At 35.6% G+C, this 25,814-nt stretch overlaps 1 protein-coding gene across 8 annotated transcripts in view; it reads right to left on the bottom strand.

The window, feature by feature from the left end:
- The window catches only part of UBR2 (ubiquitin protein ligase E3 component n-recognin 2), a 157,516-nt gene that overhangs the window by 36,392 nt on the left and 95,310 nt on the right, over positions 1 to 25,814 (bottom strand). For 7 of the 8 annotated variants that reach the window (XR_012478543.1, XM_074236965.1, XM_074236964.1 and 4 more), the window contains 7 exons: positions 14,488 to 14,551; positions 13,361 to 13,485; positions 12,399 to 12,451; positions 10,057 to 10,159; positions 5,405 to 5,453; positions 3,772 to 3,926; positions 2,317 to 2,419 (listed from right to left, as the gene is read on the bottom strand). Coding sequence is in view for 7 of the 8 variants with exons in the window: in XM_074236965.1 (XP_074093066.1) it covers positions 2,317 to 2,419; positions 3,772 to 3,926; positions 5,405 to 5,453; positions 10,057 to 10,159; positions 12,399 to 12,451; positions 13,361 to 13,485; positions 14,488 to 14,551 (652 nt within the window). In the remaining variant the exon portion in view is untranslated. The other variant, XM_074236970.1, reaches the window with a different exon arrangement.

Here is a 25,814-nt window from a genome sequence, read left to right as displayed (position 1 = left end):
TTTTTTTTTTTGACTGGGTAAAAATAGGCTTTTTTTTTGCTTCATTTGCCTAGCCTTAATCACTGAATGGGTATTACCTCATCCAAACAGAGAAGTGGAAAAAAATCATAACTTAAAAAAGGCCTCCCAATGTATTTAGTCATCCCTAAATGTCCTGATCAATATTTGGGTACTGGACCCAGATGGCTCTGGAGGAGAGGGTGGTAACTTTGCACAGCCTTCCTTCACTTAAATCTAATTCACTTGTAAGTCTTGGTATCACCCTCCTCTTCAAAACTGAAGGTTAAAAAACAAATTTCTTTCCTTTCTTCCTTCGCTCCTTCCTCTCCAGTCCACACAGGACTAACCTACCAGTGCTCTACCTAAAAGATTGTAAATTTTGATTGCTGAAACTTCATAAGATAGGTCAGATAGGTAGGAGGAGAACCAACAGAGAGCAGGGACATGAAAACCCAGTGAGGAGAGAGAAAGAGGTCAACAGTTTCCAATGCTGCAAAATAATTATGAAGGTCAGGAACTGGAAAAAAAAAAGGTCCTTGGATATGAATTTAGAAGCGAATGAGGGAGCCAAGATGGTGGCATGAAGGCAGGAATTCCCGGAAACTCGTTCCTCAAAAAACTCCAAAAGCTGTCAAATGGACTCTAGCTAAAATTTAGAGGGGCAGAACTCACAGAGAGACTGGGTGATACAATTTCCCAGTCCAAGACAACTGAGAAGTTACACAGAAAAGGTTTGTTTCACCAGGACTGGGGGTTGGAAAAAGCAGCTGTGAGCCTAGCAACAACCTACAGTGCAGCACAGCCAGACTGAGAGCCTAGATCCCTGGGGGCAGCTGGGCAATTTCCAGACCTCCTGGATCAGGGATCACCAAGAACAGCTTGAAGGGGTGGTGAGAGAACTCTGCCACACCAGAGCGAGTGCCAGCCTCAGAGCAGCCCTGCAGTGAGAACCTGCAGCACCGACTGCACCTCCAGAGCACATATATATATCTGAAATACCCTACTGAATTCCAGTGGTACACTATGAATTTTTAAGTTAAACTACATTTTGTTTTGGCATTTTTAGACCCTTCAAAATCTGTCTACAATTGCTTTCCAGTCTTATGATACTTTTATTCCCCCAACCAAGGTTCAGTCAAAATAGCTTTCTTGCTATCTCTCACATGATGTTTCCAGATCTTTGTACAGTTTCTGCCACTGTTGAAATGCATTATTTCATTCCTTAAATGATCTATTTACTTTATATGTATTTTGTATATACTCACATGTCTATATGTTGTCTCCTTCAATAAATGAGCTCCTTCACAGAAAGGACTATTTCATTATTATCTTTTATCCCTAGCAACTATTTGTGCCTGGCAAATAGTAGAAACTTAACATATTCTTGTCGACTGATTTTGTTTTTAGCATTTCAACTACTTCCCAATATATCCCTTACCCCATAGTTGCTTCCCAAGACAGAAAAACAGTAACAAAGAAAAACTAACCCCTAAAACTCCATTCAAAAAGTAATGTATTAACATTCCACAATTCAGTCCCTCACTCCTCTATGGAAGAAGAAGTGTATTTCATCAACTATTCTTTGGGACCAAAACTGGTATTTTCATCTGAACTTAAGTGTGCCTATCTTCCATTATCAACATGACAAGTTCAGTCCCTATAGCTTCATTTCAAATTTTTATATTTTAAATTTGAAAGACAGTGATGATTTAAAACAAATCAGTTTATGTCCATGCCTTCTAGTCAATCAAGCATTTATCAATTGCTTACTATGTGCCAGGCATTGTGTTAAGTACTACAAATACAAACAAAGGAAAACAAAAATCCCTGTTCTTAAGAAGCTTAAAATCTAACAGACTCCTGTGTCTAGGGAGGCACTGAGCAATTCTTATGTCAAAATTCAGATTTTTAATCTAAATAGCACATAGAACAATGAGGCTTAGTAAAGCTAATGAATACTTAAGTCAATTCATTTAGTATCTTTTATGATAGATTACTAGAGATTACATAGTTTATTAAAAAGATGTACAATTTTCATTTCAAGAGGAGGCAAAGTAGATAAGAAGCTGATCTTGGGGTCATGAAGAATTGGCTTCCACTCTAGAATGTGACCTCCCTTCCCTTTCTCTTTCTCTCTTGGACATGTGACCCTGGGCAATTCACAAGTCACTCCTAGGCACTACCCAATTCTAGAATACTTTTGGTAAAAGAGAAGGTGCTAATCTGAATGGGTAAAGAACAGTTCTTCACTGGATATTTCTATATCAATGAAATCACATGTGGTCAAAGAAATTAAGAAATAAAGTTGAGACATACTTGATATCTTCTGAGTGAAAGTAAATGTCACTACAGATTCTTCACTGACATTTTCTAAATGCTGTTTTTCCTCCTGAAGTGCCATTCCAATCAAATGTAAGACCTAAAATAAAATAGAAGATAACTGCTTTAAGAAAGATCAAATTGTAAGCTATAAAAAAAGCTCAATTTTAAAGGCCTACAGACAAGGTTTCAAATGTAATTTCAAAGTAATTTTTCCAATAAGGAATTCCATGAAAAGAAAAACAATTAATTCAACCTCAAATAAAAGGAAGATGCAAAGGTCAAGTCTGAGCTAAATTTAAAAATACAAGTCCTTTGACGGCAGGAATTGTTTCATATCTATCTTTGTATTCATTCCCCTAACGTGATGCCTTGGAGCTGACATCTAAAATCACTTCTGGAATGTCTGGTCACTGATGCTACTACATGACAAAAAGTCCAAGACTTTGCATTTGGTACAAGAAATCCCATAATAATCACTAGAGCCTGAAATCTGTCATCTGAGCCCATGCCCACAGAGACCAGGCCCACCTCTCTATTAGGTCTAAACCAAGATCAGAAAGATTCTTAAATATCTTCTTAAACATTTTTAAAAGACAACGATTTTTTAAAAGTTTTTGCAAGGCAAATGGAGTTAAGTGGCTTGCCCAAGGCCACACAGCTAGGTAATTATTAAGTGTCTGAGGCCATATTTGAACTCAGGTACTCTTGACTCCAGGGTGGGTGCTCTATCCACTGTACCACCTAGCTGCCCCCTAAAAGACATTGATTTTCTTCTGCAATCCAGTCTAAATATTTGAAAAGGTTTCAAATTTTCCCTCAAATCTTGTAGAAGAGTCATATGAAATTCTCGAACCAATGCTCTTATTTTATATGCATAAAATAGCATTCTTACATTCTATATATATATTTCACATATTTATGCTTTGCTTTTCTTAGAAATAAAAATGTGATTTTTCTCCTTCTTTAAATATGTCCTACCGAATAGGTTATAAAAATTATGACACACCCCTAAATCAAACTTCACATTTATGTGATGGTAATAAAATGTTAATATGAACACATTTTTCTTGATAATATGATATTGACTCATAATAGGCAGTAGTTAAAATTCATACTATAAAACACACTGTTCTGTGTTTTCTCTGTTCAAACATAAAAGCATTAAAACCTTCATTAAAATATCTTGTTTGAGAGAGGAGAAACTAGAGAATAAGTTGTCCAAAAAAACCCAATCAAAAGAAAAAATACTTTTAAAAGTACAGAAATGACCAGAAGGAAATCTAAATAAGTAGGATAATTTACATGTTGAACTTTTCATATACTAAAAACTTGAATTTAATTAAGAGATTCATGACTTCATGTAGAAAACCTTTTTTTGGGGATTTTATTTGCATCTGGAAATGCTGATTATATTTAAAATAAAATTTAAAAAAAAAACTTCAAACGTACCCGTTGTAGCATGGACTCTGACCAAGTATATCCATTATGTTCTACAGTCCACTGCAGTATTGTCCCCATGATACACAACATAACATCTGATTGCAAAATATTAACCAGACTTGCAAACAAGGGACAGAATGGAGGCAAAACAGGAGGTGGAAGTGCTGAAAAACATATGTATTATTAGGTTTTTTTCTCCGTACTATCTCAGCATCTAATTCTCATCTGAATAATACAAAATCTTCTTAGCTCATTTCCCTCCTACCTACCCTATATCCTGGAAGCCCACTTGGGAAAGCAAAGATTTTATCACCTATATATTCCTCCCAACACTCTAGATCAAAAACTTTCAAAGACTATTTACAGAATACATAAACTCTTTGGCTAAAAACCCCACATTTTGATCCCAACTTCCTGCTTTTCAGCCTCAATGTTGACCCCTCTGAAATCTATGTTCAGTTGAAAACTGGGTTAGCCTTACCACTTCCCAAATGCTCTCCTGTTCTTTCCTTGAAATTCTCTTTAACAAGTGAAAGACTGGGGCAGTTAGATGGCGCAATGGTTAGAGCACCCACCCTGGAGTCAGGAGGACCTGAGTTCAAATTTGGCCTCAGACAGTTAATAATTACCTAGCTGTGTAACTGTGAGCAAGTCACTTAACACACTGCCTTTCAACCCCCATCTCTTGACCTTGACCTCCCCCCAAGAAGTGAAGGACTCAAGATGCTGAATAAGAAACACATTTCTGGAGACAGACATTGTGGGAATTTGTTTTATTTTACTATGCACTTAAAAATTTTGTTTTTGCTTTTGCAAGGCAATGGGGTTAAGTGACTTGTCCAAGGTCACATAGCTAGGTAATCATTACGTGTCTGAGGCCAGATTTGAACTCAGGTCCTCCTGACAATAGGGCCAGTACTCTATCCACTACACCACTTAGCTGCCCCCTCCCCCCAATTTTTTTTTTTAACAAGGGTTTTATTTTTCTTTTATTCTAAAGAAGGAGAACATGTTTCTTGGTTTGAAAAAAAAATTTCCTCTAGATTATCTTCCCTCATACATTCCCTTTCAAATCACCTTTCCTGATTCTTCCTGGGAAGAAAGATTTTTTGATTCCTATGAATTCCCATGGTTTAATATTATATCTGGTATATGATTATATTGTGACTATAATTACTTATTTAAGTCTTATTTCTGCTTACTGGACAACAGGCTATGAGAATGGCAGACTTGTGCCAGAAAAATTTTCATTCTCTCTCTTCTACTTCCTTTGTTGAGAATGTACTCCCCCCTTCCAAAATCTTACTTTCCCCTTCAGCTCAATTCAAGTGTCACTTCCTGTACTAGGACTTTCTTAATTCATTCAGTTAACAGTCATCTTATAGTCTCATCTCTGTGCAAAAATTACTTTGTATTCACTTTTGTATTATTTATTGATCTGTTTTCTGTCAACAGTTTCTTGAGATCAGGAATCGTTTTTATCCCCAGCTCATATCATAGTGCCTTACATATAGAAAGTGCTTGATAAATACTTTTTTAAATGGAATCAAATATCCAAAAACTTGCATACAAAACATATCCAATAAATATTACTGAGTAAAAAAAAAGAAACTAAAGATGTCCTCTTTGGAAGTTCACTTACCTGTATCTTCCCTATTTTGCCTTTTTAATTTCCTTTGAGCTTCTTCAGCCTAAGAAAAATTAAAAATATTTAGATTAAAATTCAGTTAAAAAGAATACCTGAAAATCCTAAACAAATGACCAATCACACAAATTATCAGCAAACAAGAGAATTATCATCTAGTTGAGCAAATTTATATTCTTTAAAATTGTTTTAAGGGGGCGGAGCCAAGATGGCAACAAGAGAGGATCATCTCTTAGGTGCTCTCTCATAAAACTTATAAGGACTCTAAATTTTCGAGAGACAGAACCTACAGAGGGACCCAGTGAGGCAGTTCTCCTACTCAAGGTAACCTGGAAAAGAGCAGAAAGGCTCTGCTCCCTGGGGTTGCAGGGGCGGCCCGCCAGAGAACTTCAGCCTCCCAGAGGCAGCCCCAGTTCACAGCAGAAAGGCAGTTTCCTGACCTACGCCCTGGGGAGCACTGGGCACAACTTGAGGGAATGGTGGAGGGGCAGGGGGACCTCTACCAGAGCGAGCACATGAAGCCCAGCCCTCAGGGCACACAGTGAGCAACTTGCAGATCCAGGAACAGGAAGCAGAGCCTGTAAGCAGGAGCCCCCAGGGCATGAGCATGCTGAGCCTAGGGAGGGAGCAGAGAGAGACTGCCAAGTTCTCTCCTATGTCCCTGGAACAGGATATGCTGGGGTTCTGACCACATTCAGATACTGATCTAAGTCTAGCTCCCCCCCACCTCAGCCCCGTGGCAGAGGGGGGCGCTTATGGTCATTCACAGACCAGGAGGGAGGACAGAGCCTCACACACTGAGATCCTTGTGGGAGTGTCCCAAAAGCTCAGGAAGCACCCCAAAACAGGCTCAGGCTGGGAAAATGAGCAAGCAGAGAAATAAGAGGAACACCACTGACAAATATTTTGCCTGTGAGCCCAAGAAGGATCAAAACACTCAGTCTGAAGATGAGGAAGCACAAGCTCCTGCATCTAAAGACTCCAAGAAAAAACAGAAATTGGGCTCAGGCTATGACAGAGCTCAAAAAAGACTCTGAAAATCAAATGAGGGAATTGGAAGAAAAACTGGGAAAAGAAAGGAGAGAGATGCAGGAAAAACATGAAAATGAAGTCAGCAACTTGGTCAAGGAGATCCAAAAAAAATGCTGAGGAAAATACCAGCTTAGGTCAAATGGATAAAACAGTTCAAAAAGTTATTGAGGAGAAGTATGCTTTAAAAAAGCAGAATTGGCCAGATGGAAAAAGAGATAAGAAAGCTCTCTCTGAGGAAAAAAAATCCTTCAGACAAAGAATAGAACTCAGGGAGATTGCTGAATTTATAAGACTCAAATACTTCAAAACCAAAAGAATAAAAAATTAGAAGAAAATGTGAAACATCTCATTGAAAAAACAACTGATAAGGAAAACAGATTTAGGAAAGATAATTTAAAAATTATTGGAATACCTGAAAGTCATGATCAGGAAAAGAGCCTTGACATCTTTTTCAAAGGATTACTACAGGAAAATTGCCCTGATATCCTAGCAGAGGGCAAAATAGAAATGGAGAGAATCCACCGATCCCCCCCCGAGAAAGAGATCCCAAAAAACCAACCCCCAGGAATATTATAGCCAAGTTCCAGAACTCCCAAGTCAAGAGAAAATATTACAAGCAGCCAGAAGGACACACAGAAATACCGTGGAGCTGCAATCAGGATCTCACAGGACTTAGCAGCAACTACATTAAAAGCTCGTAGGGCTTGGAATATAATATACTGGAAGGCAAAAGAGCTTAGAATTCAACCGAGAATCAACTACCCAGCAAAACTGAATGTCCTCTTCCAGGGAAAAAGATGGACTTTCAATGAATCAGGGGAATTTCAAATGTTCCTGTTGGAATGGCCAGAGCTGAACAGAAGGTTTGATCTTCAAATACAGGACTCAGGTGAAGCATAGAGATTACTCAATGGAGTACATGCATCTGGAGTAAGAAGGGGGGGGACAGGGTGAAGGGGGGGCGATGTGAGTGATGGAGGAAGAGGATGGACCATGGGGGGAGAGTGGTTAGATATAACACATTTTCTTTTTTACTTCTTGCAAGGGGCTGGGATTGGATGGCCTGTCCGGGACCATAGGGCCAGGTGGATGCTGGGCTTAAGGGGTGGTTATGTGGGCTTGGGGCCTCTTGGCCCCAGGGCTGGGGATCTGTCTGCTTTGCCACTCAGCTACCCTACAGCAGAGTCAGAGTGAAAGGAGAGAGGAAATACAAATAGAGGGAACTGTGATCAGCAATGGCAATGGTGGAAAAATATGGAAGTAACTTTCGTGATGGACTTATCATAGAGAATGTGATCCACCTGTGACAGAGTTGGTGGTGTTTGAACACAGACTGAAGCACATCTATTATTATTATTATTATTATTTTGGGGAGGGTGCAGGGCAAATGGGGCTGGGTGGCCTGCCTGGGGCCGCATAGCAGGGTGATTGCTGGGTGTCTGAGGCTGGATTTGGACCCGGTGCTCCTGGCTCAAGGGTCAGTGCTCTGTCCACCACCCAGCTGCCCCTACTATTATTACTATTTTATTTTATTTTGGGTCTTTTTTTTTCTTTTTGGGGTTTTTGCAGGGCAGTAGGGTTGGGGTGGCTTGCATGTCACACAGTTGGATGATTGTTGGGTGTTCGGGGCCAGATATGGGCTTGGGTGCTCCTGGCTCCAGGGCTGGTGCTCCGTCCAATGCGCCACTTGGCCATACCTACAATTATTACTATTATTTTTTAATTTTAATTTTTTTTCTCCCCTTTACTTTATCGTTCAAGCAAGTCTATTTTTTGGGGGGGTATTTTGTTTACTCTTAAACAAGAATATTTTATTAATGTATATAAAAAAACATTTGTACAAAATGAGAATAAATATTAAATAAAAAAAAAAGAAAAGGGTCTTGGCTAACAAACTGCCTTCTGTGGGGGGAAGGAAGATTAGGGGAAAAATTGTAAAACTCAAAATAAATTTAAAAAAAGGAAAAGAAAAGGGTCTTGGACACTTAATTGATTAATTATTGATTGTTTGATTGATTGTTAACTCCAGCTCTATCACTGACCTGGGGTGTGATTTTGGCTAAGTTACTTTGTTCCTCTCCTATGTGTAAAACAAGAGGGTGTTTACAAGGCTTCCGTTAGAGAAGAGGCAGAGTGAAGATGTGGGATACTGTCCATTATAGTCAGGCTTGATATTGGGGCAGTGAAATTTGCTTTACTGATTTTCTCTATTTTCAGGGAGGGTTCATGGCAGAATGGAGATTCTGAGAAACAATTGGTGTAAAAATATAAGACATTAATAAAAAAATTTTAAATCATAAATAAATAAATAAAATTGTTTTAAACAAAAATTGTGAGAGTATTTAAACATCTATTTTAATCATCAAAAGCATCTTTGCAATAAAAAATAATAGAGAGGGGATATGGAAAAGATAGCTAAAACAAATTTGTTTAGCTTCAAGTAAAGTTAGCAGCAAAGAAGCAAATAAAAACACTGGTTATGAGATGAAAAGTTTAGCCCCACTCTGAAAACTACTTAAATTTTTATAGTTGGAGGTAGCAGAAATTGAATTTATAATCAGAAGACCTACGCTCAGATTGTGCCTGTCATTTACAATCTGTGTGACCTTGGGCAAGTCATGAAATCCAATACAACTTTCCAGTTCTAGATAATGTTACTTTATGAAAAGTTTGATTAGAATGAGAATCCATTAAAGATTGAAAAAATTTTAAACTAGAAATTAAAAAATTAGTCTTCAATAAATTTTCATGATAAAAATCACTACAATTAAAATGATTCTTCAATCATTCAATAGATATTTGTAAACTGCTTACTACACAACAGGCTTTTTCCTAGGTGGTGAGGATGCAAATATGATGAAATGAAACAATCTCTACTTATAAGGGGCTCACATCTTAATGGGAGAAAACAAGGACATATAATAAATATATGTTCTAAAATATGTCATCTGAAAGGGAGAGAATTCTCAGGGGAGTCAAGGAGAAATTTCATGTAGTAGGTAGTTTTTGATCTGAATCATGAAACAAGATAAGAGATTTTATATGGTGGAGGAAAGGAGTATGTTCCAGGCAAAAAGGAGGGATAATCCAACAGTACAGAAATGAGAGATGGCAGTATTACCTGTGAAAATCAAGACCAACAGTTGGCTAGATAATAGAGGGGAGAGTAATATGTAATATAATTAGGCTGGAGAAAGGCTGTAAAGAGCTTTAAAATCTAAAAAGAATTTATATTTAATCTTTGAGGAAACTTGCCTCTGAAATTTACTGAGGTGTGTCACAGGTGAAATCTTCACTTAAAGAAAATCACTTTAGCAGCAGTACAGAAGGTGGACTAGAGTGGACAGGGACCTGAGGTAGGGAAGCAACTGCAACAATAAAGGTGAGAGGTGATGGAGATTTGAACTAAGATGATAGCTAGGTGAGTAGAGAATGGGTCAGATGCAAGAGATGAACAGAAATAGAAATGACAAGATTTTGCAACTGATTAACATGAAGGAGAATGAGAAAGAATAACACCCCAACTATGAATCTTGAAAATTTTATAAATTGCTATAAAACATAACAGCCTACAATTTGATTTTAAATAGCTAATAGAAAGTTTTTTTCTAAATTACCTTAGATTGTTCTGCCCTTGAAAAGTGGTAGAAATATAGATTGAAATCTTTAGTGCATTCTGGCTTTAGTTCATATAGGCCTCGTCCTGTTAATCCAGGTTTCCTATTAAAAAAAAGTAATGATTTTATTGTTATTGCTAAATTTTTTAAAATTATATTCATCCTTATAAGGGACAAAGCCGCTGAACCTAGAAGACGCTTAACCTAATTTCTCACTTTTAAGTTTTTCCAGGAGTGCTTTTTTTACATATAATTTATGTCACATTTATTAAGTAGTGGGATTTTTTTATTGCTTCTTTCTTATCTAGCCTTTTCACTGATTCAATCTTTCAGCACTATCAAAAAGTTCTGATGATTACAATTTAGTTTGAGATCTGATAATACAATTCTCCTTTCATTCCTATTTCTTTCCCCATTATTTTCACTGAGATAATACTTCCAAATGAATTTTGCATTTTTTATCTATTTTTATTATGTATCCTCTCAGTGATTTGAAGAGCATAGCGCCAAATCTATAAATGAATTTACATAATATTATTTTTATTTTGCTGACCTGGCCTAATCATGTCTGCTGAATCGCTACTTAAATCTTCTGTGAAATGTTTTGCATTTGTATTTATTTATGATTTTTGTGAAACTTGGTATTTGTGAGACTATTAGAAATTTTATGTATTTTGTAGTTAATTTTGAAAATAATTTCTAATTTTTTCTTCCTAGTTTTTGTTAGGGCTGGATCATACTAGTGATTTTGTATCTGTTACTGAATGAAGTCAGTATTTCTTTTGATTAGCTTCTACATTGATTCTGAGGTTTTCCAAATACATCATTATATTCTCTGAAAATAAGAGTAGTTTTGTTTCCATTTTTGCCTGTTTCTACCTTTAACTTTGTGCTTACCTTATTGTTATAGTTAGCATTTATAGAATTATAAGGTTAAATTACTTGACCTTTGTTCAATTTTAAATAAGGAAATCAGACTTGATGATTTCTAAGGTTCCTTCCAGCTCTAGATTTATGACTTTATGAACTATGTCAAATAATAGTATGAAAAGGGGGTAGTCATTCTTTTACCTATGCCTGGAAGTCTTTCTAATGTTTTCCATCACAAATTATACCCTTGGTTCTAGATATACAAATTTCAATTACATTAAAAGGGGTCCTTCATTGACTACACACACACACACACACACACAATTTTTTAGGAATTTTAATATGAATTAATATTAACTAATATCCTGCATTTATGGAAAACATGATGTTTTGCTGTTTATACAATTAATTATGCTTCTTAAAATGGTTTTTAACCTTTTTTTTGTTTCAATGAAAGTTCAATTTTAGTGAGAGAAATTTCCAGGAATCATTGTAATGTAAAAAGAAAAGGCATTAAAAATTTAAAAGAAAGAGATATTAATGCCAGAGCATTTCCTGATCCTTTGTTTTTGATGAGGTTATAGTGTTCCCTTATTTCAGTATCAGGCACTTGGAAATGCATAAGGAAAAAATGTTTATTATAATAAATTTAGAAGGAAATTGCTTAAAGTATAAGAAATGTTCAATGTTTTTCAATACGAATGGAATTATATTTTCTATAAATTTTCAACAGCATAAATAAATTAGGGTTTTCCCCCTCCACTTTATATTTAGATCAGCAGTCATTTAAGATATATTAATGGTAATACATTTTGGAGTGTAAAGTATGGTTAAGAAGCTTTTCTAAAGCTCAAAAATCTGAGGTCATTAAAAACTGATGATGCAGTTTATACAGTTTAGTTAGAAAAGCTGAATGCCAAAGAAAGGTATTTCAAGAAGTACAAAGCACTCATTTGGAAACAGCTGTTCGAGTTAACCATTAAAAAAAATTTTTTTTGAGTTAACCATTTTTTTTAAAAGTAATCTAACTATCTATCTATATATATAAAGTTATTTATTCTGGATAAATCAGGGAACCTCAATGGTGGCAGTCACAGTGATTTTATGAGAATTTCTGTGTTTTCTGTAGCCTCAAATTATTGAGAAGCAGACTGAATTTAATTTTGTAATAGAATCTTGCATTAAATCAAGAAGACATCATTCAAAAATATGGTCCCATGGATTAAACTTTATACTTCAAGTGCAGCTTGGTGGTACAGACAATAGAGCACTGGCCCTGGAGTCACACAAGTTCAAATACAGCCTCAGATACTTAATATTTACCTAGCTGGGTGGTCTTGGGCAAGTGACTTAACCCACTGCCTTGCAAAAACTAAAATTAAAAAAAAAAACAACACACCTTTACACGTCACTGCTTACTATTAGAGAAATCAGCTATCTTCAGAAAATGGAATTTTAGAAAGTAAACTTACTTGAAACAGGCAACTGCTTCAATTACACTCTCCATTCCTGTCTCCTTGTTCTCCTGAATGGCATAATAGGTAAAGAAGTGTTTCATCACTAGTTAATAGTATCAGAGGTTTCATACACAATGCATGTACTTGTATAAGATCTTCTTGTGTGCTGACATTTACAAAGCTTAATATAACTTCAAAGAACAGCATCAATGCCACTACCATATGGAATCAAGGCCTGGAAGGAGTTAAATGAAAATGCTAAGCCCATATCAATAATCATTACTGACATTTAATAATACTGACATTAATGTTTGCATGCATTATATCAAACACACATTTTATGTATCCTTTTGTTAACTACAATTTGAAAATGAATTTTGTAAAAAAAATTTTTTTTTCTATTTCTATCTAAATTGTTTTTCACTAAACTAATGACAATATGCAGGGCATCTGGTATCCCTAAACAAAGTTTTTTATTTTTTACATATTCTTTATTCAAAATATTAAGGAAATTTAAAATTCATTTTTTAAATCACTTCAACAAAATCCTATTCCAGTAACTCATTAGAGGAGATAGCTTCATCAACCTGAAACAACTTCTGATACTTGTTGTTTAAGGATCAGTCTATATCAAAGAGGCTCATCAACCTAATCCTATGATTATTAATTTTTCCTCAATCATAATTTTGGAAAACTATTCACTGAGTCAACAAAGGAGTTGTAATCTGCATCTGTGGAAAGAAAATTCCTGCCCACTTCCCACCCCAATTCCCACTGCTCCTTGAGTTATTAAGGTTATTGAGTTCATAGTTGTTATACAAAAAATCTTTATTGCATTATAAAATAAATATAAAAAAGCACAAATTATTAGGATGCTCTTTTATTTTTAGTTTGGTAAAACTTTAAGAAAAAAATCAGATACAGACACTGAATAAGTTCTATGTTGTTTTTTGTAGTGTGAATTTTTGGATACTTACATCTTCTGGCAAAGCCTTTACCAATTCACTATGAGCCATAGGTCTGATGCTCAGTTGATGGATAATCTCACGTTTAATTTCATCTGTAGCATTTACATGTCCAACTCCAGGACTAAATCTTTCTCCTATTAAATTGGAAAAAAGTATGTAATCATATACATTTATATAGCTATAATGTCTGTAACTAAAGCAATTATTTATATTTCCATGTTTGTCTGCCTCTGCAGTGAAAAAATGACCGATTTTGCTAATTTTCACCAAAACCAATGGATATTTAATGAGTTTTTGGGTACATAAACAGGCAGAAAAGAGGCTTGGACTTGAAAAAAAGGTGGAAAGACTCTCTCATTTAACCAACAACCTCAATCAACTGAATCCTAGTCATGTAAATTATCTGTATATTGCTATCTTGGTCTATCTTGGTTGGATTGTGGGAGTTGGGAATAGAATGAAGATGGTAAAAATAGAAGTTAAGGGGCCTCTTCTCATTTCACCTACTACTTAGCAAGTAGAGGAAAAGTCCATCTATGATGTAGTTAAAAAACAAAACAACCTTTATTTTTCACCACATTTTTCTCTTTTTCATTTCCCCTTGGCAGTAACTACAATTCTTTTTCTGTGGAGCTCAGAAATGTTATGGGGGATATAAAATAGCTCAGGATTTGAGAAATGACAAGAGAAGAGGCAAGAGAAAGTCAAGGGGCAAAAAGGAAGCATAAAAATTTTTTGTAATTAAGAGTTCACTAATTAAAATTACTATCCTTAACACTGCCACAAGAAAATTTTTTTGCTGCCCAACAAGATGAAGAGAAACTATTTGGATCATTTCCTGGAAAATTCAGCAACTATATTAGTATACTAGTATTTTGAATAGCCTGCTTTCTAGTGTGCTACCATTTATTCCTTTATTTTCTCAAACCTTAGAACTCTTTAGGATGATGGAACTCTTAAGGAGCCATCTTTCAAAAATTCTACATCATACCTAACTGAAGGAGACAAAGTATGTAATATCCTTTTTCTTAGGAACTGAATTTTAGCAACACACCAGGTATTATTATAATTTCTGAGCTATGTACAACTGTAAGACCCACCCAAATTTATATTTGTCATAAGAAAAAAAAACTTACCAACAAGCATTATAATGAGGTACAACATTTCTTCTATTAGAGTACGATTTTGTTGAACAACATCCTATTATAAAGAGGGAAAAACAAAAGGCAAAAGTTTAAAAAAGCATGATTCACACAAATTCCACATAAAGCTCCTATGTTCAGTGCTTTGGTACTTACTTTCTGGAGAGCAATTTGGAATTATGCCCAAAGGGCAAAAAAAATGTGCTACCCTTTGATCCAACAATACCACTACTGGGTCTATACCCTGAAGAGATCATGAAAAAGGGTAAAAACATCACTTGTACAAAAATATTCAGAGCAGCCCTGTTTGTGATGGCAAAGAATTGGAAACTGAGTGAATGTCCATCAGCTGGGGAATGACTGAACAAACTGTGGTATATGTATACTATGGAACACTTATTGTTCTATTAGAAACCAGGAGGAATAGTAATTCAGAGAAGCTTGTAAGGATCTGCATGAACTGATGCTGAGTGAGATGAGCAGAACCAGAAGAACATTATACACCCTAACAGCAAATCTTAACGGACTTGATCATTTCATCAACGTAACAATCAGGGACAATTTTAGGGCATCTGTGATGGAGAATACCATCTATATCCAAAGAAAGAATTGTGGAGTTTAAACAAAGATCAAAGACTATTACCTTTAATTTTTTAAAAAAGGTATCTTATGTAATTTTGCTATCACTTATATTTTATTTTTTCCTTAAAGATGATTTCTCTCTCAAGACATTCAATTTTGATCAGTGTCTAGCATGGAAACAATATAAAGACTAACAGACTGCCTTCTGTGAGGATTGGGGGGAGGGAAGCAAGATTGGGGAAAAATTGCAAAATTCAAAAAACAATTAAAAAAGAATACTTGCTTTCTTACAGCATATAGGAAAAGCAATACATTGTACTACTTCAAGCAACTGTTGGCATTCCTACCATATTAAGAAGCAATCAAATTCACTGTAGAATACATTTCTAATTCTTGGGAATTTTCTCCCTTACGTCAGACTATCCACTGCTCTTGCTTCTATCCTGTGGAACTAACATGATAGCCTCTCAAATACTTAAAAACAGCTAATCATGTCCTCCCCTTAAATATTTTTTTTTCTTTAAAATTTAATTTCCTGAGTTCTTCGACAATCCTTATATGGCATGATGCTTCAAGATCTGTCCTAGGGCAGAATATGCTGCCTTAATCTGGATATTCACCAATTTAGCAATGTCTATCTACCTCTATATGCAGTCTCAGAATTGCATATAGATGTTATCTAAAGACAAAGCACAAAGGAACTATCATTCCCTAGACACTAGGCATTTCTTAACATCAAATTAGTTTTTTGGTTGACACATTGTACTTCTTCATGTTAAGATTGCAATCCCAGGATACTGCTGAATTTTTTACATTTTTAAAAAAAATTTTGCATTCCAAATTTTCTTGCTCTGACCCCTCCCACACTCATGAGAAAGTAAGGAATATGAAACCCACTGTACATTTGAACTGAATTTCAGCAAAACACCAGGGGTTATTAGGATTTTTGAGCTTATGTGCAACTCTAAGAGCCACCCTAAGTATACAATGTAAATATTTCCATACTAGCTATGTTGCATAAAAACAAAAACAAAAGGAGGAAGGCAAGAAAAAGTAGAAAATAATAATACTTTAATTAGTACTTAAAAGTTCTTCAGTTTTTCATCTCGAGTTTCTCTGGAATTGTTATGGGTCATTATGTTGATCAGATCAGCTAAGTCTTTAACAGTTGGTCATTATTACAATATTGCTGTTATTGTATACAATGTTTTCTTAGTTCTATTCACTTTCACTCTGCATCAGTTTGTATAATTAAGACTTATATGAACTGATGCAGGTTTTTCTGAATCCATCTACCTCATTTTTCTTATAGCACAATAATATTCCATCACAATCACATATCACAACTTGTTCAGCCATTCCCTAAACTGAGGGACATTTCTTCCATTTTCAATTCTTTGACATCACAAAAAGAACTTCTGCAAATATTTTTGTATAGATAGGTCCTTTTCCTTATTTTTTTTGGATGTCTTTGTAATAAATATCTAGGAATGGTATTGCTGGGTCAAAAAGCATATACAGTTTTATATAGACCTTTGGGAATAATTTCAAATTTTGGATCATTTTGCAGCTCCATTAACAATGCCTTAGTATACCTTGCCTATTTTTCCACATCTCTTTCAACATTTGTCATTTTCCTTTTTCTGTTATGTTAGTCAACTTGATAGATATAAATTGTTTTAATTTGCATTTTCCTAATTATTCATGATTTAGAGAATTTTTTCAAATGATTATTGATAGTTATTATTTCTTCTCTGAAAACTGCTTTTATCCTTTGACCATTTTGTCAATTGGAGAATGGCTCTTTTTATAAGTTTGGCTTAGTTCCCTTCTTCTACATATCTGAGAAATGAGGTCTTTATCAGAGAAACTTGTTGTAAAGTTTCCTGTTTTGCTTCTGACCAATCTTTGCTTCTTTTAATCTGTCCTCCCTCTAATCACTTCCCTCTTTTATCTTTCCTCCTACTTCTCTGTTGGGTAAGACATATATAAATATATATAAATACACACACACACACACACACACACACACACACACACACACCTCTGTCACCAGTTCGGATGAGTGTGAGGTTTGAGCATTATGTCTCCCCATTTTCTTCTCCACTTTAAGAATTCTTTCTTGAGTGCTTCTTTTATATGAGACAATTTTCCCAATTCTTCCTTTCCTTTCCCTCTTTTCCTACAACTCTCATATTTTTTTGAGATCATTCCAATATAATCCACTCACACCAATGCTCTCTGTCTATGTAGACTACTTCTAATTGCCCTAATAATGATAAAGTTCTTAGAAGTTAGATGTTATCTTTTCACATATAAATAGCTTAACCTTATTATGACCTTTGTTTACATTTTTATGCTTTCTTCGAGTCTTGTGTTTGAATATTAAATTTTCTATTCAGCTTTGGCATTTTCATCAGGAATGCTTGCAAGTCCTTTATTTTACATTTTCCCCTCTGAAGAATTATACTCAGTTTTTCTAAGTAGGTTATTCTTGGTTGTAATCCTAACTTCTTTGATTCCTGGAATATCATATGCCAAGCACCCTGGTCCATTATCAAAGAGGTTATCAAATTTTGTTGTGATCCTAATAGTCACTCCATGTTATTTGGATAGTTTTTCCTGGTCACTTGTAGTATTTTCTCCTTGACTTGAGAGCTCTGTAATTTGGCTATGCTATTATTAAGTTTTCATTTTGGAATTTCTTTCAGGAGGTGATTGGTAGTAAATTTTTCTTTTGGTATATAGTTCTAAGATACAGGGATAGTTTTCCTTGATGATTTCTTGAAATAAAAATGTCTGTGCTTTTTTTTATTTTTTGATCATGGCTTTGCTTTCAGGTAGTCCAGTAATTCTTTTATTATCTCTCCAGAATCTATTTCCAGTTCAGTTATTTTTCCAATGAGATATTTCACCTTTTCTTTTTTTAAATTCTTTTGATTTTGTTCTATTGTTTCTGTTTCTTAATGTCTCAAGGAATCATTAGCGCCCACTCACCTATTTTCTAATTTTTAGTGAATTTTTTTCTTCAATTGAACTTTGTACTTTTTTACCATTTGGTAAATTTTGTTTTTTAATATATTTTTCTTCAATATTTTTGGTGTGCCTTTTTATCAGGCTTTTAAATCTCTTTTTATAATTCTTATACTTTTCTCATTTCTTCCTCCAATTTTTCCTATAGTTCTCTTATTCGATTTTTAAAATCAATTTTTGGGGGTTCTTTTAAAAATATCTCTTTCTTTAGCTTTTGCCATGAATTCTTGTAGACTTATGTCCAATCTGCATTTTGGTTTGAAGCTTTGCTTATTGATGTTTTCTCATTGTTGTCTTATTCTGAGTTTATATCTTAAGTTTTCATGTCATCACAGTAGCTTTTTATGGTCAGGTTCTTTTTTTGTTATTTGTCCATTTTTCTACTTTTTTTCAAATCTTTGAATTTGGGCTCTGTTCACCTGGAGTGGGGGACAGGAATCGTCACTGTCTGAAAGTTCAAACTTTTTTACCCTATGGTTTTCACAGTTAGTTATAGGGGAGTTATAAATGATTGTTCTTTTAAAGTGGTGTGATTGGGATAGAGATTGTCACCACCACTCTCCTGGTCTGAAATTTGGTTCTTACTCAATAGGTGCCCTATTCCCTTGAAGCCAAAAGTACTAGCACTCCTCTCTCTGCTTTGGAACTGAGTCCTTGAACTAGAACCAGGGTCTCTGCTCCCTTGTAACCACAAGTAACCCTCTTTGCACTAAGCCTGTGATCCAAAACTGGGTGGTTAAACAGGACCCAGGCTCATTCCCAATACTCCCATAGCAATTCCTTGTAATCTTTTTCTGAGCAGTTGTCTCTGAGTGCTCAGAGTTTCTGAAACTGTCACTGCTGCTGTTACACTTCCAAAGGTTCATAACTGCTGTTGCTGCTATGCTATACTATAGGCCAGCCCCACCTTGCCTGTCACAATTTCTCCTTCTGGTCTCTGAAAAAAAAATTTGCCTTTGACCTTTTGTTGTCTATGTCACACCAGGATTTGATTTGATGCATTATTTTTTGAGAGGATTGTTGGAAGAGTTTGATCCCTTAGGGACTTCACAAAAGATTTTTTATCCAAGATAATACTGAATCCAATAACTACTTTTTTTTTTTTTAGGTTTTTTGCAAGGCAAGTGGGGTTAAGTGGCTTGCCCAAGGCCACACAGCTAGGTAATTATTAAGCGTCTGAGACTGGATTTGAACTCAGGTCCTCCTGACTCCAGAGCCGGTGCTTTATCCACTGTGCCACCTAGTCATCCCACAATAACTACTCTTAAGGTTCTTCCATTCAACCAGGACCAGATTCTTTTATTTACAGCTACTGTCTAAACCAGTTCTACTTTTCCCACAAGAATGGTATGAGAAATTTTGTTAAATTATTTGCTAAAGGGGCAGCTAGGTGGTACAGTGGTACAGAGCAGCAGTACTGGAGTCAGGAGGACCTGAGTTCAAATCCAACCTCAGACGCTTAATAATTACCTAGCTGTGTGACCTTGGGCAAGTCACTAAACCCCAAAGCCTTGCAAAAAAAAAAAAAAAAAAGGAATTTAGCCAAAAGTAGTGGGTAAGATTATTTACCTTTCTTCCCAGATTTGGAAAGTGGTATCTTTCCTTTTTCTCTGTCCTGTAGTATCTTTTCCAATCTCCATTATTTTTCAGAGAATACTGACAAAATCTCAGCAATCATCTATCAAGTTCTTCAGTTCCCTAAGATATATAGCTTGAATGGACCTGTTGACGTGCACTCATTATAGGCAGCTGGCTGCTTCCTTATTACCATCTTTACTAATATTGAAGTTTAGCTTTTTTTGTACTGTCCTTTAACGGCATTTTTATGCTGTCTCTCGTCAGAAAAAATAGAAGCAATAGAAGCAAAATAAGAGTGGAATAGCACTTCTTTCTGTCACCTTCTAATATTACACTTTGCCCTCCTCTCACTAACTATAGTCCCTCTCTTATTTGATCTTCTTTTCTCCAATGAAGATTATAAATGAAAAACCAACAACAACAACAAACAACACATCCTTTCTTTTTCTTAGTTTTTCTTGTCTGGTGACCTATTCTGATAGGACTCTGGCATACCTATGTATTCACCTTCTCTTGCTTGCCTCTTCCTTAGGTATCTTTTTTTGTTTGTTTGTTTGTTTTTTGTTTTGCAAGGCAAGTGGGGTTAAGTGGCTTGCCCAAGGCCACACAGCTAGGTAATTATTAAGTGTCTGAGACCAGATTTGAACCCAGGCGCTCCTGACTCCAGGGCTGGTGCTTTATCCACTGTGCCACCTAGCCGCCCCTAGGTATCTTTTTAAAATTTGAGAAATAAATTCTCTGTGCATTCATTTTGGATTCTTTAGACAACTAATTCCTCCTCAGGTAAATTTACCTGCAGTATTTTAGGCCATAGCATCTTTTCTCTGAATTCTTTGAAACCTACTTTCCTAAAATTTATGATGCCTACCATATTATGTCAAGTTTCCTTTCATCTACAGAAATTCTAAGATCTAGAAGTAACTTTATTGACACATTTCCTATTGTGACCACCCCAGCAACTAGTTAGTTCTTTTTGGTGAGAATTTGCACCAGAATAGAAGTCCATATTTTGTTGGTTTTCCCAATTTGTGAAGGATATGCTAAAAATGTTTCTAACTCCTCTGCTTTTTCCAAAGAGAGAACTCTAGCAGTCATATTAAATTATTGTTCATTAATATAGGTGACATAATATAATGTTTCCCAAACTCCTTATCTATTCCTTTTTCTGCCCAGGAGGTCTTCATTATAATCCAATGACAATTTTTTTTCATAATCTTCAATTCAACAAGAACTTATTTGACATTTTAATATATTCTAATATATTCTAATAACTACCCTCAAGAGATTTATATTATATTCTGAAGAAACAAGATATATGCAGCTAAGTTTTTATAAAATACATACTAAGTAAATCAAAAGTAATTTTGCAGAAGGAAAGCACTAACAACTGAAAAGGAAAGGTTTCTTTTTTTAGGTTTTTGCAAGGCAAACAGGGTTAAGTGGCTTGCCCAAGGCCACACAGCTAGGTAATTATTAAGTGTCTGAGACTGGATTTGAACCCAGGTACTCCTGACTCCAGGGCCGGTGCTTTATCCACTACGCCACCTAGCCACACCAAAGGAAAGGTTTCTAGTAAGAGATACAGGTTTCTGAGATATGTGTTGTGGCAGCTAGGACTTCTATAAAGTGGAGAGAAGAAAGGAGAGCATTCTAATCATGGGCAATAGTAGATGGCATGTTAGGTAGTGGACCAGCAGGCAGACTGGTCAGTTTTACTGAAAAATTAGGGAGACCATGAAGCTTAGTAGAAAGAATATTGGCTCTGGGCTCAAGAAGCTAGGTTCATAGCTTCTTCTTTTCTGCTTTTACCACTTACAACCTATGTGATCTTAGGCAAGTCAAACAAATGAGGGATTTAACTAGATGGCCTCTTAATGCTATGTCAAAATAAATAAAATAAACAAAATAAAGTAAAAAAGCAGAATATTGTATTTGGTGAATATCAAGCAGCCCAGTTTAGTTGGATTACAGGATGCAGAAGCAGAAATAATATGCAATCTGGAAAGATTACTTTCTGGAGTCAAGAAAACCTGAGTTCAAATCCAGCCTCAAACTCTTACTAACTGTGACTCTAGGTGAGTCATTTAACCAGTTTGCCTCATTTTCCTCAAGGGTCAATTAAGTTGGAAAAGAAAAGGGCAAACCATTCCAGGGTCTTTGACAAGAAAATTCTAAATGGGGTCACAAAGAGTCAGACACAACCGTAATAACTGAGCAATAAATGTTTTTTGGGGAACAATAATGTGTTCTGTTTTGGACATATTGAGTTTGATATGCTTTATCCCAGAGGGAGCTGGCAACATAAGATTTGAATTCTCTACCATCTTTCTTTTCATTCTGCTTTCTGGGTTTTTTCAAGTTAAGTATATCTTCTGAATATTTGCTACTATTCCTCTCACAGCCCTAATCTATATTCCTGTTGCTTTTACTTAAGGTATACCCTTCCAGAGACATAATCCAACCCTGTGGTACCTATATGATGAAATTTCCTTTTCACATTAAGATAGTTATCTTGTTATTTATACCTTATGGATTTGTGTCTACACATTTGAGGTTGTGGCTTTTATTGATAGTTCCTTTCTTCCATTTTTCCTGTCAATTTTTCAGTTTCTCTCTATTGCTATTCTTCCTACATTGTGGTTACTCTATATCTAATTTTGTAGATACACCTAGGCAATTTTCTCTCTCCTTCATCCATTTTGGTCTAAAGTCTTTTAAAAAGCTTTCTCAGTTTCCAAACAAAAACTTTTTTATCAGTCCTTTTAGGCACATTCTAGACTTATTTCTGGGTTTAAACTATACATCCTAACTTTGAAAATCCAATCTATTCTTAGATATCAGCTTTTTAGCAATTTTTGCTCTTTCTCTTCTGAAGTCTCTGACTTTGACTCACAGAAGTGATGAAAATATGACTTATTATCTAGATGGCACAGTGGCAAAGGGCTGAAACTGGAGTCAGAAAGACGAACTCAAAACTGGCTTCAGGGGGCGGCTAGGTGGTGCAGTGGATAGAGCACCAGCCCTGGAGTCAGGAATACCTGAGTTCAAATCCGGCCTCAGACACTGTGTGGCCTCAGGCAAGCCATTTAACCCCATTGCCTAGCAAAAAACCTAACCCCCCCCCCCCCAAACTGGCTTCAGACACTTTACTGTGTCATATAGGGTGACTTAGCCCCTCTCAGTCTTAGTGTTTTCAAATGTAAAGTGGGGATAATAATAGCAACTATCTTCTAATGTTATTGTTAGGATAAAATGAAATAATATTTGTTAAGCACTTTGAAAGGTATCATAAAAATGTTAGCTATCATTGCTATTATTATCTAAAGGTATACAGTATCTTTGCCCAATGCTTCATACTCCTAATCAATGCTTTTAAGATTCTTCCTGCCATTATCACTTGTAAACATGAAGATAATCAAAAGTAGGTAAAATTCATCAAATTTCAAAATCTTTCAAAGTTCTTACCCACTAGATACTAGAATTAAAGCTAACTTTTCTGCTGTTAATGTCAAAAAACTGCTGCTTTAGTACTCCTCAGTAAAAAAGTCCCCAAATACCTATTCATATTTTCTCTTCACCCTTCCTGGATGGCCAGCGCCTTGATTGCTGCCTGAAGCTCCCTATCAGCATTCTTTGGAATAGTCTGAAAGCAGTTTCTTCTGTAGAGACTCCAGCTTCCATCATCCTGGGAAGAGCCTCACATGTTCAGTGTTCCTCTTTCCTTACTCCTTCAACTTTCTGACATAGATAAGGATTTCTCTCTGCCTCTTCAGATCCTTCTTTTAGTTTTTTTTATGGAGTACTCCATTCTTCCTGATAACTTAGAGAGTAGAGAATTATTCTTCTAATGCTTAACTTCTTTTTAGGAGGGAAATCACCATATACTTTGAGTATAGATAATGATTGCCTGATTGTAACAGAAGGATACATCAAAAACATGCTACTTAAGTCATTACAAAATTCACCCCACTCTCTATATGTTCTGGAAGCAAAAATCTCAGTCCTTTATTATTCTTATTATTTTTTGTTCATTTTAAATATAAGTCTAAACAGCTTCTAGTCTCTCTCAGGCCCACATTCTTTAAGCAAGTATTTGATGGAATTCAACTCAAGAGCTATCAATCCCCTTGCTTCATTAGTTCCTGAACCCAGCTTCTTCTGTCAAACTTTCTTCTACTTTCTCTCAATTCTTTCTCCCTCTGCCCCTTCTCTTTTAGCCTAAATCTTCTCCAATTTCCACTTGCCCAAATTTAATCTCAGGTCTTTTTCACAATTCAAAAACCCTCCAAATCTAATGTCACAATTCATTCTCAACATTCTTCAGTTGAAGTCCTCCTTCTACCAACTTCAACCAACTCAGAAATTTCAAGACTTGCATAACACAAAGGCAAAAGTATAAATTAATTATAAGCCTATTTCTACCTTTAAAAAACAAAAAACCCAAAGGTGTTTTGCAAAATAAATCACTTTTTTGTTTGATAAGTTTTAGTGATGTCTTTTATTTTGTACCACAGACAATCCCCAACTAAGAAACACCATCAAACCAAAAATAAAACAAAATACCCCCCCCAATCCAAACATTTTAAAGAATGTGGGCCTGAGAGAGACTAGAAGCTGTTTAGACTTATATTTAAAATGAACAAAAAATAAGGTTTATAAGAGTTATGCCTAAGTAAACAACACTTTAATTCCAAATACAGACAGTTCTTGCTTTTCCTTACAGGATCATTTCATAGACCTGTTTTTTTTTGTTTTTGTTTTTTAGTTTTTGCAAGGCAATGGGGTTAAGTGGCTTGCCCAAGGCCACACAGCTAGGTAATTATTAAGTGTCTGAGGCTGGATTTGAACTCAGGTACTCCTGACTCCAGGGCCGGTGCTCTATCCACTGCGCCACCTAGCTGCCCCTATAGACCTGTTTTTTACATAATGTGAATACACCCAAGGACATGGGGAAGGGGGATGGAAGGGGGCACACACACCTAAAGTGGGAGGCACTGATACACAGTTTAAGGACACATTGGGGCCAAGGACAGAGAAGCAAGAGCAGAACAAGAGTAAGTGGAGCTGGAAGTCTGGCCAGAACCAAGAGGAAGAACATATCAGGGGCATATACATGAGAGCCCAGAGAAGAGAAGATGGGTGATATGTGGGGACTAGGGGCAGATATGCCACACCTGAATATGGCTAGACATAAAACACATAGGGAAATCAGACACATGGGTGGGTGGGCAGAACAAGGTAAATCTCTTCTCTCTTGACAAGCAGGAGATCTCAGGTCATGCCCCTGATCTGCCAGTGTCCCTAGAAATGGTGGTCTCTCCCCAATATCTATTTGAAGGGTTTTTTTTTAGTTTGAAGTTTTTTTCTTTTGTTTGTTTTTGGGAGAGATGGGGTGGAAAATCATGGAATGCTGATCCAAGGGGCAGCAGTAGAGAGAGAATAAGAGTATTATACAGAAAAATTAACATAGGGTTTTTTTTGGAATGCTAATTTTTTTGAGAATTCTTTACATAAAATTGATTTTGTTAGAACTCTCTGTACACTCAATCATTTTATATTGGCAATATTAAGGCAAGATTTTCTTCACAATTCACCAAAGTCTCTCTTTACTAGCCAGAAGGTTGTATGTAGAGGAACCACTTAAAGGTAAAAGTACCATGGCTGTAATGAATAGGTTTAGGTAGTTCAATAAATAAGAGATAAATTATGAAATACCAACTCATCTTTTTAAAGCACAATAGGATGAGTAAACTCTTCAAAGGAACAAGTCGAAGTTAAGTACAAAAATACTGAATTGAATAAAAGGAGTAACAATAATTGCCTCTCCTTAATACAAGTTAGTATAGATAGAATATAATATACTTGAAATAAATTTAGCTTTGAGGAAACAAAGTACTATAATATTAATAAAAAATAATAGTTATATATCATACTGTTTTAGTATGCTATAAAGCTATCTCTGAGGCTTGACAAAACTTCCATATAATGTTGCTACTGATTAAAAACTCAGATTCCTTTAAGGGAAAAAAAAAACTCCAGTCTTTTCCTTTTTATAAACTTTTCATATGACTAGCACAAGACTTTGTATTAATAAAATATGTTTAATAGGAGTAGCTAAGTGGATAGAG

This window comes from Macrotis lagotis, chromosome 5 (assembly GCF_037893015.1).
Source record: "Macrotis lagotis isolate mMagLag1 chromosome 5, bilby.v1.9.chrom.fasta, whole genome shotgun sequence".
In the NCBI taxonomy this organism is placed as follows: Eukaryota; Metazoa; Chordata; class Mammalia; order Peramelemorphia; family Peramelidae; genus Macrotis; species Macrotis lagotis.
The sequence above is the reverse complement of the archived record's forward strand: the minus strand, read 5'-3'. Positions and strand labels throughout refer to the sequence as shown.